At 40.6% G+C, this 15758-nt stretch overlaps 4 protein-coding genes across 4 annotated transcripts in view; 2 read left to right on the top strand and 2 right to left on the bottom strand.

Moving 5' to 3' along the window:
* The window catches only part of cln5 (CLN5 intracellular trafficking protein), a 6105-nt gene extending 5878 nt beyond the window's left edge, over nucleotides 1–227 (bottom strand). Inside the window, exon 1 of the mRNA XM_035676665.1 lies at nucleotides 162–227. The gene's annotated coding sequence lies outside the window, so the exon portion shown is untranslated. The remainder of the gene's footprint in view (nucleotides 1–161) is intronic.
* An 85-nt stretch (nucleotides 228–312) lies between these two features.
* On the top strand, nucleotides 313–2812 carry zgc:162944 (uncharacterized protein LOC569993 homolog). Its single transcript, XM_035676666.1, has 4 exons — nucleotides 313–356; nucleotides 1398–1569; nucleotides 1698–1896; nucleotides 2312–2812. The coding sequence occupies exons 2-4, from the start codon at nucleotides 1404–1406 to the stop codon at nucleotides 2505–2507; spliced, it is 561 nt and encodes a 186-aa protein (XP_035532559.1). The 5' UTR covers nucleotides 313–356; nucleotides 1398–1403; the 3' UTR covers nucleotides 2508–2812.
* A 141-nt stretch (nucleotides 2813–2953) lies between these two features.
* Nucleotides 2954–5801, bottom strand: acod1 (aconitate decarboxylase 1). Its single transcript, XM_035677119.1, has 5 exons — nucleotides 5790–5801; nucleotides 5410–5571; nucleotides 4891–4980; nucleotides 4592–4791; nucleotides 2954–3914 (listed from the first exon to the last, which is right to left on the bottom strand). The coding sequence occupies exons 1-5, from the start codon at nucleotides 5799–5801 to the stop codon at nucleotides 2954–2956; spliced, it is 1425 nt and encodes a 474-aa protein (XP_035533012.1).
* Nucleotides 5802–9499: 3698 nt separating this feature from the next.
* On the top strand, nucleotides 9500–11681 carry kctd12.1 (potassium channel tetramerisation domain containing 12.1). The gene has a single exon (XM_035675997.1). It carries the CDS (start codon nucleotides 9823–9825, stop codon nucleotides 10684–10686), a length of 864 nt encoding a protein of 287 aa, XP_035531890.1. The 5' UTR covers nucleotides 9500–9822; the 3' UTR covers nucleotides 10687–11681.
* The last annotated feature ends 4077 nt before the right edge of the window (nucleotides 11682–15758 follow it).

The raw sequence follows: 15758 nt of genomic DNA on the forward strand, positions 1-15758 counted from the left end.
TCCTTTGAGTAAATGACATTTAAGTTCAGAGTGAAATTAAAAGCAGCAGTGCTCAGGTTTAACCACCAGGTGGCGCTACAGCGTCGAGAGGCATTCACAGCGTCGGTGATCAGCAGGAGAAGAAGCCCGCGTCCTCTCGCTGACAGTCCGCCATGCTCCACCCTGCTGCAGCCACTGTGGTCGCAGCTCCACTCCATCAGTCAGTGACGCTGCAGGTCAACAAAAGTTACTACCACGACACACGGGAATTGGGGTAAGCGGTGGCTGTGGTGCTCAGCGGGCTCGGCGGTTTATGACGCAGTGAATCACGAGGCCTGCGCTGTTCGTGGTCCACCTGGGAGCGAGACGGTGCAAGTGTATTCTGTACTCAGATAGTGACTGCGTGTGTGTGTGTGTGTGGTGTGTGTGTGTGGTGTGTGGTTGTGTGTGTGTGTGTGTGTGTGTGTGCTGTGTGTGTGTGTGTGTGGGCGGGCCGCGTCATACTCTTAACTGTGTTGATCCTTCACAGCTAATTTATAAGTGAGAGGACGTTCACTCCTTCACTGTTGAAGTGTTACCTACATCAGCATCACTCATTTCTCCAAGATGTTGTTCACAGTTTTATTTGAATTCATTTAAACTTTGTGCGTTTCTTTTTTCTTGTCAAACCAGGAAGCTTTGTCATAAAATGAGAGAATACAATGAATACTTCAACGTATCCTTGCTGACAATACATATTTTATTATTATTTATTATTTAACAACAGATACTATTTATTTGTTGTTTTTAAGATTGCTATATTCAAAGAAGTTTTTTTCCAACAAACAAAGGTAATATGAGGTTTCAACAATCAGATTATTAAACCATAAAGTGGGTATATTTTTAGTATGAAATCTTCTCTGTGTTTTACTCTTAAACAGCTCAGCAATGAAACACTTTCCAGGAAAACATAAAAGTGGAATTTATTTATTAATTTGTCTAAAAAGACTGCAAAATACCCACTTGAGTCGACTAACACACTGTTGAATTCTCATATTATCTTTTGCATTTCCAAAAAATACATTCAGTCCCAGATTCCCTCTAAAGTGCAGGCAGTGTTTTCTTTAAGTGTTGTAAAATGCAATAATGACAATGATTTTAAGTTATTTATCGAGCAAGATATTCTCTGGTCACAGCTTCCCCAATAAGAGGATTGGCTGTTTTTTCAGTTTTATATAATTTATAATTTGCATTTTTTTAATCATGTATTTATTTAGTTAACATCATGTTGGATTTCAGGAACATGTGGTGGGTATTTTTACAATGTATTCAAATGTTACAGATCAACAGTTAAAACTAATCATTAGTTGATGTCCTAATAGTATCTGCTATTTTTGAAAATGAAATGAGAGTCCTCACGTTTGCTTTATCCACTGCAGGTAAACATGTTTGCCCCCAACATTGACCAGATGCATGTGGTGAATCACCTGAAAGGCGAACCTTCCGAGGAGAAGAGAAACGTGTTGGTGGAGAGCGCGAGGCTGGCCCGTGGAAACATCCAGGACCTGTCTAAACTCAGTGTCAAAGACCATGACGCTATTATATTCCCAGGTTTGGTCACAACAGCATGATAGCCTGCTCCCTTTCCAAAAAGATCTCATCCGGTTGTGTTGTTACACAATTTGAGAGTGCAAAAAATGATTTTATAGGTATACATTTTAAATTTTTTTGTCTTTCAGGTGGTTTTGGTGCAGCGAAGAACCTCTGTACGTGGGCAGTGCAGGGGAAGGACTGCTCTGTTAATGACGAGGTCAAGGCGGTGCTGCAGGCGTTCCACGGCGAGGGTAAACCCATCGGCCTCTGCTGCATCTCACCTGTTCTGGCTGCCAAGGTGTTTCCTGGCTGTGAGGTCACCGTTGGCATCGAGAAGGATGACAAGTGAGTCTAACTTGCCCGAGCAACCTAGATATGTCTTAAAGGGGAACTTCACTAATTTTACATCGTCTATTTACAGGTTATGGGGGAGTACTTCTGCAAATGTGGAAAACAGTTATGTAAGGCCTTTTGTGGCTCTAGAGAAAGCTGTGTGAAATCGGATAAATTGCCTCAAGTGATGTCACTTGAGTCAGCATCAGTTGGGGCTAAAGACTACAAGTTTGAAAATGGAAAAAATGTGGAGGTGTGGAGTTTGAGAGAAGTGAGCTGACCTCTGTAGCCGCTCCTCATCTCTGCTTGAGAAGAGTGGCTAGAGGCTACATTAGTTATTAGCGTAACACACCCAAACAACACTCTAGTCTTTTAGCACAGTCACATCTAGATAAACATTGTGTTTTGCCTCTTTTTTTTTTCTCAGGTACCCCGACACTACTGACACGGCAGCGGCCATCAACCAACTGGGCTGCAAACACATGAGTAAGAGTGTCAGCGAGAGTCACTTGGATGAGAAGAACAAGCTGGTCACCACCAGTGCCTTCATGTGCAACGCTCCGATCCACGAGATATTTGACGGAATCGGAACGATGGTGCAGGGCGTGCTGAAACTTGCTTGATTCTACCAATATTCAAAGGATGGTGGAAACAGGAAGAAAATGAGGGACTGCCGTTTTAGTGAGCTCAACAGTAGCTGCCTGCTGAACGGAGATAGTTATAGACCCTACAGTATCCCCTTGATCAAAAGCACTTCAAGATACTCATAATGTGTATTACATTACATACATTGTCTAATTTATGTAGCAAAAATCTCTGTTTGACTCAATCTTCATTAATTGTATTGTAACCCAGTGGATCAGTCTGTTAGAAAATCAACAGCAGGTGTGGTCTTGTACCAAAAAAATGCAATAAAATGTAAAAGTTTTTTTGTAATTCTTTATTTCAGAAAAATATGAATATAAAATATTTACATTTTGATATTTCACTCTGTGCAAGTTTCAAATATTAAATGACTTCGCACACATATAACACCCTCGTTACATTGGCTTCATCAAACACTGAATAATCACAAATTCTTTGAGCTGTATAACTGCTCGTGTTGATTACTTGTCATCCTCAGATAAGAACCCAAGACTGAGCACTCTTTCACTCTCTCAATGTTTCCAATCACATCAATCACGCCCTCCACCCCCTCTGTGCACAACACTGAAGAAGCATGAACACTGAACTTCTCCAACAGGTCCTCCTGACTCAGTGGCTTCCTCCAGTGGCCATAAAAGGTATCACATCTGGCCACATAACTCTTCCCCTGGTAGGTTTGTAGCTCAACTTCACAGTACATCTTGTCAAAGCTGGGCTGGTTACCTTCAGGCGTCTCCACCTTCACTTTAGACAAGAGCTCCTTCAGAGCCTGCCGGTTAATCTGAGCCTCACTGAAGGAAGACACCGTCACTTTGTTATCCAGCAGGGCGGAGCAAGCGTTGAACTGAAATGAGTGCCTAGCTTGGTGCTCTGAGGCAGGTAAGGGGCAGTCAACGTACTTGGATGGAGGCACTCGGAGTGTGACGTGCCTGATCTGGCTGAGGTCAAAGTTCCCGGCTGTATCTTCAAGCTTTGCGCGGGCTGCCAGCGCTGCATCCACAACCCAGTGCATCCCTAGATGAGCAGGGATGCGCTTGAAGGCCACATCCTGATCTTCCAGAATCCACTTAAAGTCACTAGATGTGGAATCTGCCATTGCAGAAGGACTGTAGTCCTTATAGTAAACCCCAAACCCACGGCTCAAATCCAGGATGTCTGGATTCCCCTCCAGACCCATCTTGGCCAGTTGAGCGGCCTCCAGGCCTCTCCGAGCAGCATTTCCTATATGGAGGGGTTTGGTTTGTGTGGCAGCGTTGGCCAACGGAGCCCCAGCAGAGGAGGCTGCAATAGCCAGAGCATGACTGCACTGTGCAGGGGACAGACCCAGGAGCTTAGCAGAGGCTGCAGCACTCCCCATCACCCCAACAACACTGGGAGGGTGGAATCTGAGAGTGTGGGGAAAGGTTGGAAAACGTAAACTTTCAATAACAAGTTGAGTGTGTATTTGTAGTTGCATTTTCTTTGTCTTTTGATAATTAACTGAATATATTTGGGTTTTAGACTGTTGGTAAGACAACCAGCAGTTTGAGTATATCGCCTTGGGCTTAACAGAAATTTGAATTTGTAGTTTTTTGTGTCTTTCACTCTTCATTTGTCATTTTATACACCAAATGATTCATCTGTTGATTGTTTTTTTGATTAGTCGATAATGAAAATAACCATTAGTTGGAGTTCTAGTTTTAATATTTTTTCAAATTTCTAATGGCACATTAGCACTTTCTACTGAAGAAACAGTCTGTATGAGAACTGTTGACAGTGAGGTGGAGAGATTATCAAGATGGGGAGAGAGATGTTGCCAGCTGACTTCTTTAAATATAATTTTTCAGTGCTGTACCACAAACTAATATCCATTCACCAACTCCACCTCTAAAACCTCATGTAAAACTAAAACTTGCATGGCTCGACACCACTAGAGGTAGGTGTTGTACTCTTTGTAATTTGGGTGAATCAACCCTTTACCACTCACACATTTCCAGTGTACATTAACTTACAATTGAACAAAGAAATTGCACATAAACTCGGTCCAGAACAGCCTGATGTTGGTTAATTTTAAACACCTCACCTTTCAGGGATGTTGTAGGCCTCTTTGGAGAACCTCATGAGTCTGCCCTGCACCTCGATACCAACATTAAAGGCCAGCAGCAGGTCAAGACCGGAGGTCTGGCTGGGCAGTGTCTCTGCCAGGGCCAGCAGGGTCGGTAGCACGGCTCCTGAGGGATGGGTAGCAGGGTGCCAAGTGTCATCAAAGTCCATAGAGTGAACCTGCAACAAAACAATGTGACAGTACATATCATCAGGGGTCATACCACCAACATATTATGTTTTCTTTACATTATGATGGATTTATTTGAGCAAGCTTACCGCAATGCCATTGACAAAAGCAGCGTAATCAGGAGGAAGAGATATGTCTGATTTACCCCAAACACTGCTCCTCTTCTCAGACATGAACAACTGCAATTAGAGAAATTAATATGAGGATAAGTGTGCAATTAATTATAGATACATTTGAGCTTAGTTGTGAAGTTCCCTAATTTTCAACAAACAAAATTATGAATAAATAGCAGCATAATAGGGATTAAATCAACTAACTGGCTTATTGAGGAAGTAAAGGAGGCAATCTAATAATGTAAACATCTTGGAGAAAAGGATTTAAATCACAAACAGTGCACAGTAGTGGGTCAGTATCAACTGATAGTATTTGTCAGGGATTAAATAATTTTGACAATCAGTACCTTAATATTTAAGTATGAAATGAACACAGAAAACCTCAGATGAGGCCAAATAAAAAGAGATTTGATGATGATCACAAGCTGACACAAATAAAAAGAGATATAGTAAACATACTGTACATAAAAGTATAGTACACCTCCACTACTGTACCTGGCTGTATTTGAGAGCCTTGTTAAAGACAGCTGTCCTGGTTCCTAACAGCCCAACACCTAGCGTGTCCAGCATCATCCTTTTGCTCCTCTTAATCACACCATCTGTCAGCTGAGTGGTGTTGAGGGCATGGATAGCAGCTCCAAAGCTCTCTGTTATTCCCTGTAAAGGTGAAACAGTCCAGTCAGTCCAAAACTGTAAGATGCAAACCTCCCCAGAGACAGTAGAGTGGTAAAGGATCAAACCAGGGAAATTAGTTAAAATATGCAGCATCTATTATTTCTTTAACCCAAAAGTACAAAAGATGCCTAAACTGAATCTTATGTAGTGAAATGCTGAAGTAAAAAAAAAAATTAAGTCTGAGAGAAAAACATCAATACCTTGCGAAGCATTGTTGCAACTAAACAACGTCTTCAAGTGACAAAACATCCAAGTGCTGTTGCCTTTTATAGGTCATTTCACTATCGGAAGGCTGGTCTTCCGAATTTCCAAAGTGGCATGAACAACTATGATGAGAAGGTGGAACTTTCACAATGACTGGTCATCGTCTTTGATTTTCTAGATTTGACCACACTGGCTAATCTACTAAATCCAAAGCTTTTGCTTTGTTTTCTATTATCATCAACCATCCACCATCATATGATTTTTGTCTTTGAGACAGAAAAGTTATTTTGAAAAACCTGTATATTATAATGTAAATATTAAGATAGAATAAAAAAAAAAATAGAAAAAAACATCACAGTGAACCCATGCCACATTATGCTGACTGTTTTTAATCCTGTGTGACTGTGAGAATATAATGACAGAAGTGGTAAGAGGGCTTTATGTTGGTTTGATTTGGCTTTTACAGCCAGTTTCTTTCTGAGCTGACAGACACTGGACAGTGTGGGAAGTTCTGAACAGGGAAGTGACACAAACAACCTGCCTTCAAACAAGTGGGAAAATAATAATTTCAACTCAGCAAACTTTTAAAGATTGTTCCAGTACAGTACAATATTCATATGAAGAAAATATTAAGGAAAAACTTAAAATAAAAGGTATCACAGTGAACCCATGCCACTTTTATATGTTGCTGTGAGAATATAATGACAGAAGTGGTAAGAGGGCTACATGTTGGTTTGATTTGGCTTTCACAACCAGTTTCTTTCTGAGATGACAGGCACTGGAAATTCAACTCTCTGCAATGGGAAGTTCTGAACAGGGAAATTACGTCTCAGCTAATCACTCAAGAAAAGCACATGACAGAAGGATGTCTGCCTTCAAACAATGAGGAAATTCCAATCCTCAGTAGTGAGGTTAAAAATATATATAATGACTTGGCTGTTTGTTTGTTGGTAAAACCACTGAGTTTGTTAACAGATAAAGGAGGATTAACCCTCTAACTCAGTGGTTACCAACCTTTTTTTCTCTGATGTATGCCCACATCCTGATCAGATGACAACTGACTGATTGATGGGCAGCTCAGTGGTTATTGTAAATAAAGGTCACCAATTTATAATCTGATATGGCCGTTTGTTTTCATTACCACAAACATGTGGATATAAATTTTAATGAATGTTTAGTTGAGTTAACTGGTCAAACGTTATATGTACCCCTGTGGCAATGATGGAATGTAACTAAGTATATTTACTCAAGTATTGTGCTTAAGTACAAATTTCACATAAATAGACTTTAATTAAGTATTTCCATTTTATACAACTTTATATTTCTACTAAACATGTCAGAGGCAAATATTTACAGCTTTAATTACTAGTTACTTCTATTACAATTTTCCATACCCTTCCTGTCCAGTGAAAACCATGCATCACCAAATTTGGTAATTTAGATTTTTTCTGTTCTTTTATGGGTTGAGAAAATTCTTCTACTTCTACCAAGTGTAACTAAACCCCTAAATTCTGCGAATAAAAAGCTGGAAAATGTGTTGTCTCCAAAAACTACACTCATGAACAACTGACTCTTCAGATATTCTGATAAGACAGTGAAGCTACAAACATATGATGATCTTATATAATATGATGCATTGATATAGTTTAAACCAAACAACAGTTTATATACTTAAGAAATGGATCTTAATACTTCTTTCACCACTCCCCACTGGCAGCTGAAGGAGCCCCCCCCCCGGGGAATCACTGCTCTTATGTACAAAATATTTTTATTATTATTTATTTATTCTTGTTTACTGTCAAATGTGGTAGCAAAACAGGCCTTCCAAGAATTCAGTTAGAGAAAGAAGACTCACAGCCATTCATCTTCTCATCAGTCTTTTGCTTTGGTGATTTTCTCTTATGTGCATAAGAAGCTTCAATAATCTCATTGTGTCAAACTTTACACACAAGCCAAATTAGATGCAACACTTAAACATGGTTAAACATCTCACTTCTATTTCAAAATGAAACTCTGCACTCAAAACCTAACAATCCCTTTTCAAAATGGCTTTTTTGCATACATGCACCATCTGAATTTTTCTTTAAAGTCAACAACAACAACACACTGGTGTACCTTATACAAAACACTGCTTTCTTTAGTACTTTGTATACCTTTAAAATGTTCTCATACAGGCTTTTGTGAAAGATTGTTAGTGCCAGTACAATGCATCTATATTCAATGAACACAAAAATAGAAAGAATTCAATAGAAATGGAAAAAACTGTATGCAAGTAGAATTACAGTACAGTAATCAATACAATATGCTACTGTAAAGTCATGGAAACAAAAATAATTACACTAAAATTACAGTGCATTGGTAAATAAAAATAGAATTGGAATGAGTTGTAAGGGATGGCGTGGATGGTTTTTGGATCCTGTCTTCTGATCTGGCCACATCACAAGCAATGCCATCCCTGGCAAGGCACCGAATGATTCCACCTCAGTGTCTCTGCCTGCCTCTGCCATTACTTGCAACAAGCGTGTGCTTTGCGGTCATACACTTTCCGATGGCAAGCTGAAAAGAATTCCTTAATCGAATTGAGAAACTGAGAGTACAGAGGCGACTGTATAGTGGTTGGTGAACCAGCCCTGGACCAGAGACTATAGTAACATTATCCCAGATAACAACAAACCTGGGCTGTTCTGATCCGTCCTGGTCCACTTCTTGTCCTTATCCTCCTCCTGCTCCTCTCTCTTCCTCTTTCTCTCAGTGTCTCCATGTTTGCAAAGTTCTCACAAAAGAGGGGCGCTTACCTCAGGTCTATTTGTAGTGCTAAGGCCCAGACTGATTGGTGCTCAATTGGTATGTATGTATATGTATAATGTCCTCTTGTGTGTGTGGGTGTTGCCAATTTTAGATGTGTTCTGCATTTTGAATAGAAATGTTTGCCAGTGAAAGTAAGAGATTTCCTTCTTGAACAAAGTGTCTGAATGTCAAAAACAGTGTGTAGTGTTTAGCAAGAAGTGGGTTGCAGAAAGCAGAAAATGTGTTTGTACTTTTGGTGTTTTTGTTTAAGTTTAATGCTTTGGTCTGAGCGTTCACTTTTAGTGAGTAAGTGATCTGTAAATGTCCTTTATGAACAGTGACAGAGATCATCAGTTGGTGATAATATGTTACAGAAAGCTAGTCCTCACAGCAAAACCATTATATTTTTCTGGTGAGGGATAGAGTTAAGTGAAGGTTAACAAGTAAGGGTTGGTTGGTTGGACAGGTAGTGGTTCTGGTTTAGCTTATTCTTATTCAGGGAATAAATGTCATGCAGAACTCGATGCATCTTCTTCTTGATGAAAAACCTGTTTGTCTGAGCTATTGTTGCCTGTCAATATTTGAGTAACACCTTGAATTTTAAACCTTGAAAGTGAGCATTTTTGCCATTTTGTCAAAAATTATGTTTTTTCAGGTCAAGACTGTGTGTGTGTGTGTGTGTGTGTGTGTTAGATAGCTGCATTTCCATCCCAGTTGCAATGGGTGTCACTCTTTCCATATTTTCCAACCATTTCTTGATTTCTGGAATAGGTCAGATCAACTAATGCTCTCTGGTTTTGTGTGTTCCTATGGGATTTGTACAAAGCTCAATGTAATTGATTTCATTAATTAAATAGTAATCAGAGGGTATGCTACATTTATATTTCTGCCAGACTGGGCAGGAAAAAACAAATGACACATAATCAATGTGGGTGCTTGCTTTAAATGATGCTGGAGTAGCATGGATTTGCTCCCCACCTCTCTCTCTCTCTTCTCTCTCTCTCTCTCTGTGTGTGTATGTGTGTGAGAGAGAGAGAGAGAGAAGAGAGAGAGAGAGAGCTGCACAGTCTGTATTTTTGGCAAGACAGTCATGTTATAGTTAAACGTCAATTTAGCAGTCAACCTCCTCCTATCACGCACGCGCACTCACGCACGTGGTAAGCCCAGACTTCATAAACAAGCCGCTGCCACTTAGTTGCTCTGTGTTCCCTCTGATCCCACATCAGTGCAGGCTCAGAGAAGATGGCACTGGCCGACACAGAGCGCGGAGTGTCCAACTGCGGCGACTCTGGCTCCCCGTTTGCAGAGATTATTGAGCTGAACGTCGGCGGGCAGGTTTATGTGACCAGACACAAAACTCTCATCGCCGTCCCAGACTCGCTGCTGTGGAACATGTTCAGTAAGAAGGCTCCCAAGGAGTTGGCGAGAGACAGCAAGGGGCGCTTCTTCTTGGACAGGGACGGGTTCTTGTTCCGCTACATCCTCGATTATCTCCGAGACCTGAACTTGGTCCTCCCTGACTACTTCCCCGAGAAAAGTCGACTGCAGAGGGAGGCTGACTTTTTCCAGCTGCGGGACCTTGCCAAACGCCTCAGCCCCCGGGTGAGTAAGGACAATTCCATCAGCGAGGAGATTAGCCAGAGTGACACTGAGGAAGGTGCGCAGCAGTGCTCCTCCGGCGGCATGGAGACTTTACGCACCATGTCGGTCAGCGGGGCCATGCGCTCCCCGTCACTGGACTCCAGAAAGTCGGGCTACATCACGGTAGGATACCGCGGCTCGTACACCATTGGCAGAGACATCCAAACCGACGCCAAATTCAGAAGAGTGGCGCGCATCACGGTTTGCGGGAAGACGTCTCTGGCCAAAGAAGTGTTTGGGGACACGCTGAATGAGAGCAGAGACCCAGACAGGCCACCTGAGAGATACACATCCCGGTACTACCTGAAGTATAATTTTCTAGAGCAGGCATTTGACAAGCTGACAGAGGCGGGCTTCCACATGGTGGCCTGCAGCTCCACAGGCACCTGCGCCTACACCAGCAATGATCCAAACGAGGACAAAATTTGGACAAGCTACACTGAATATGTCTTCTGTCGGGAATAACAAACAGTAAACATGCCGTGTTGATGTAAATAGACATTTCATAATCTAGAGGGGAATGTCTTTTAAAACAAGTATTGCATTTGCTGTGTTGAATGGTAGCGTTTGTCAAGGGCGAGTGACTGCAACCTATTGCTCCATTATTCTAAGAATAGTCACATAGCAGTATTAGCACTTCTGTGGTTAAACCGGAGACAAAATGCCCCTAAACAGATTATACACAAACGAGTTTTACACGTTGTCAGGAGATAATAGTAACATTTGGATGCTCAAAGTGAGGAGAGCATCGTTTGAGGTGACACACCCACCCAAAGCACTATTGCTGTGGAAAACAAAAACAAAATGCCACCATGTCCATCTCATAGAGCTGCATGTCAATGTTTCAGTCATATCTGACTCAGTGCTATGTGAATTGAGCGGGATCCAAGAACAGACAAGCAGCAATTAGTATTCAGTGTTATTGTAACTTCTAGGCTTGCTTGATCACATGTTTGGCCAAGTTTTGTATAATCTAGTAGGTTCTTATATCACTGACATGACTGTAAGTGTATGTGCTTGCTTGGTAGAGTTGTATTTGTTAAACCTGTCCAGATGAAATAAAAGCTTACACTCTACTGCTATTCTCAGCCCCTTGCCAGTCATCCTATCTTCTTCCTAACATCTGCACAAAGTGTACAGAAAGGACAAAATACTGGCATTCATCTGCCTCCAACCTTTTAAACTTTACTCAGTGGGGAATCAAAGAGTCAACCTCAAAGCGAGAGGCCCGACCCAGGAACCTCAGCCCCATCACGGCACAGGAGCTGCCAGCTCAACAAAATCTGTCACACTGTTTTAGAAGCTACCCAGAACTGAAATGCGAGTGGCAGTAATGTGTTTACGTCTGACTTACAAAATCCTGACCGTGAACTTTCCTTGGCTCTGACTTCCTCTGTCACTCCTGCAAACAGCCATTTCAAAGCATTGTATCTATTTTATATTCAACTTGCCCTGTTATTAAATCACACAAGCAGAAAAACCTGCCCATCTGAATATAGTGTGCATGTAAATATTGTAGGAGGATCCGTTTCCACCTATCCATTTTGTCACACAAATTCAGCTGCATGCCTGTGTGGATGCAAATACTGCAGCTGTGCACACATGATGTCATTATCATTTCAAGTGTAATGAAAGGGTCCAGCTGCACACAAATAGGAGGGTCCAGTCTGCCAGGGACTCTGGATGAATGGAGAGTGAATTGGTGCACCTCTGCTGGGAAAGCAGAATTATTTGACTGTGTAGTGTACAGCCAGCCCTAGATTATGTGTTTCAGTCAAACAGACATGAAAAAAATGGCCTTACATTCAGAGCCATGGTTGGGATTATAAGGCACATCAGGGGCTTATAGACCAGAGGCAGTGACGTAACCTCTGTAGGGGTCCGGGGACATCCTCCTATTCCGTCTGGTTTAACTTGGCATGGGATGTGCTGTCTGGACAGGAACAAAACATATCTTTGGATCGGTGATCTGTTTGGGGATCATTGTGGATACATAAATGACTCAGAATTGTCACTAGACAGGCCTTTTCCATATAAGACAATGTTAATATGTCAACAAAAGCACAGGTGTAAAAAGATGATGGCTGTAAAAAGATGATGGCTGAATTCCATTTAGTTGCTTCAGTTTCAGGGCGCTGGTATTGTGCATGCTGGCTCACTGTCACGCTGTCATGGCCTACACCTGAATACGATTCCGACAAATACATGTGTAACCAGAGTAAGTCAGAAAGTGAACACTGTGAACATCTTTGGTGTAGCGACGGTTGCAGTCTAGTAGTTATTGTGTGTCTTGTTTGCTGCCACAGAAAAAAAATAGTTCCTATGTAACATTACTTCGTACTCTTCACAGCTGTGAAAAGATAACACTAACTAGTTAACAGCTAACATTATGAGTCAGGCTCGAGACAATTCAAATAACATAAAACTGGAAGTCTCCCTAATACGTTTCAGAGCTGCGGAGCGATCAGCATGACTGCGTTTTCTCTTGTGATTTTTGTTCACCGCTAGCAGCTACCTAGCTAGCCTGTCACACACAAAGGTCACCCATAAGCCCACCTTCCTCAAAGGGGAAGGCTCAGCCAGTAAAACACAGGTGCAGTTAGGCTGTGCATGTGATAACCGGGGGGAGTATTCAGGTCCATTATTTACTCAAATATACCAACTCAACTCTAAAATACTTCATTACATGAAAAACTACCTCACCCTAACCTGAAAACTATGTATTACTGCCAAATGTACTTAAAGGAATAAAATGGTCTTTATGATACTATATGATACTGCTACATATTCTTCTACACCTTCAAGTTTTGCGCCCACCATAGTTTCTCCTTCACCTTTTGAAGGGGAGGGTGAAGCGAGGGAGCTTCAATCTGGAACTACACTGCTATATGCCAATAAATGCTACACACTGGTCCTTTAAAGGTGGGTTCAGTCATCCTTGAGAAATATAGTTGATTGTTGAGTCTCATTCCCAGGTTATTGTTGATGACCTAGGAATGAGACTCAACATTCAACAATCTTTCTCCAGAATAACAGGCCCCACGGGTTTTAATAGTGTTTTGCACTGCAGCTTTGTGTTAATGCCTGCCTAATACTAGTTTGGATTTCCTGTTAAGTATCTTGACTGAAGCATGAGGAATTGAGGAAGCATGCTTTATTTGAAGACCTAAATTGGCTTTATCATTTGTCTCAGTATTTCAACAAAGGCTAAAATTTACTGGTGGCTTCTTTGAGGTGGACTCACAGAATGAGACAACAGAGGACACAAGCAGACGTGACTACCAGTCTAAATGACTATGCAGGTTTTGTCACGTAATCCAGATGGGGCGCACAGTGTAGAAGTAGCAGCTGTAATAACTGAGATGACTATACACAGACATCTGCAGTGATGTACGTAAGCCTTGACAGACTCAAATGGATCTGGCTTTGTAAATCAATAGAGATTGTCACACACCTTTATATATGTAAATTATTCTTTGTTGAATAGGACAAAAAGCTGATCTTTTGCTTTAAATAAACGTGTTGAAAACAAAGAATTCTCAGAAACCTAAGATGAAACGATGAGGACAAAAACAGGATGTCTCATAAAATGTGTCCAAACAATCACATTTTTGAATGAATACATGTAGTGATCTTGAGATTCTGGCATGGTACACTTCTCTTCAGACTTTGATAATGTTCAAATTTCTATTAGATTTCTTTGAAGTTCACAAATCAGACAGTTGCCATTGTTCTGTTGTTGTCTGTGCTGGCTTTTATAGGACTAAATGCAGGGAAACACCCTGGATCAGTCACCAGTCCGTCACAGATATCAGCCTACTAACAATCACTGACTCACGCCCACATTTACACACAGTACAGTATGAACAATTTAGAGTCTCCACTTGCATGTTTTTGCACTGTGGGAGGAAACCCACTCGAACATGTGCAGCAAAGCCTGTCATTCCTGGCTGAACAAATTGTTTAAGCTGTTGCAACACATGCAGTTGCAATTCTGTTGTGCACTTGTAGAATTTAATACATTTCAGCCAGTTTAGAGAAAGCAGGATTTTATACTTCCCTAGGGACTCTTATTATCTGTATTTTTAATTAAATGATAAGAAATCTATTTGGATTAAAGACATTTAGTTTTTACTAGTCTCCAGTGTAATTTTATTTGTATGTATCTTTATTCTGGTAACACACATCACAAGAAATCACTTGTCTTTTTAGTGTTTAGTCACAGATATTTAATGGGTAATTATTTGGATGTGTTAGTCACAGTATATGACTGCAAATGTATTGTTCTGACTATATATTTCTTATGGACACTGTTTAGCATACAGGGGAGGAAAAATAGAAAGAAAACAACAGAACAGAACAAACAATAAGGTATAACATAGTATGGTATAGTAAACATGAAGGAGATACTGACAGTTACTTAAAATTTCTGACTATCCTTATCTTTCAGTAAAATGGAAACACAATAAATGGGTTGTCAGGTTTTTCAGCGTGAGTGATGATGGGATAACAAAGAACAAAAGAAGACAGCTGTGAGACAAAGTGAGTCAAGCACGGGAGGAAAATGAGTTCTTATTGTCAACCAATGTTACTGTTTCTTCCTTTCTCACATGCTTATGTCTATTTGTAATGTTTGGTCTTTTCTCTTCTCTTCTCTCCGTGCGCATGCTCCATGTTGAGCTGCCTGACATGAACCTCATGCAGCAGATCAGGACTGCTTGAATTCCATGCATGGGTCTGGGATGCGTTTCAGCTTCCTGAGTTATTTTAGATCAAAGTCGGTTTCATTAGCACATCACAACAGTTACTCCAGACCAAAGGCTTCATTATTCTAATTAAAATCTGAGTCAGAAATACATTTTTAACTTGACTTCACAACAGGGGATATGCATCAATTCAGTGTTCACAGGAGAATAGTTCCCACTGTTAGGTGCAGGCATAACATTATAGTGTTACTGGGGTAAAAACACTCATGTTGTTAAGAGAGTCCAGGAGCAACAAGAAAATCCATTAGTGAGTGTGGTATTGGATGATCTATCAAAAATATTATTTAAAAAAAAAATTATTGTCCATCTACCTTTAGGTTGAACCACAGTCAGCTTTTACAGTAAAAGGTGCAGCACTTTCTGTAATAAAAAGAAGCAGAGAATTAATTTTTTAAATAATTAAATTTGGTTCATATTCTTTTTAGTGAGACCACAGAATATAAACAAACATGGACACATGAACGCACACAGACATTTAGATTTTATAACCCCCCCTTTATCCCCAACATGCTCACACTTGCTTTATTAAAACATTTATTTATTCTTTAATATTTTCTGTTGAACAGTTGATTGCAGAGACAGAAAAAGGTGCTGTGTAAAAAATATTGCACAGCATGTGCAGGCCTTAGTATAGGCTAGCCTATATTAAACCAAATATGAATGATACAACCATAGTATATGTATATACTGTAGCTTTGGAAATAAACCTAAATTATTTGATTATATCATCATCTTCATTTTTGACGGTGTGCACAATTAAACAATTAAATA

Source organism: Morone saxatilis, unplaced genomic scaffold, assembly GCF_004916995.1.
Source record: "Morone saxatilis isolate NCDOM2014 unplaced genomic scaffold, NCSU_SB_2.0 Contig5, whole genome shotgun sequence".
NCBI classification, from domain to species: Eukaryota; Metazoa; Chordata; class Actinopteri; family Moronidae; genus Morone; species Morone saxatilis.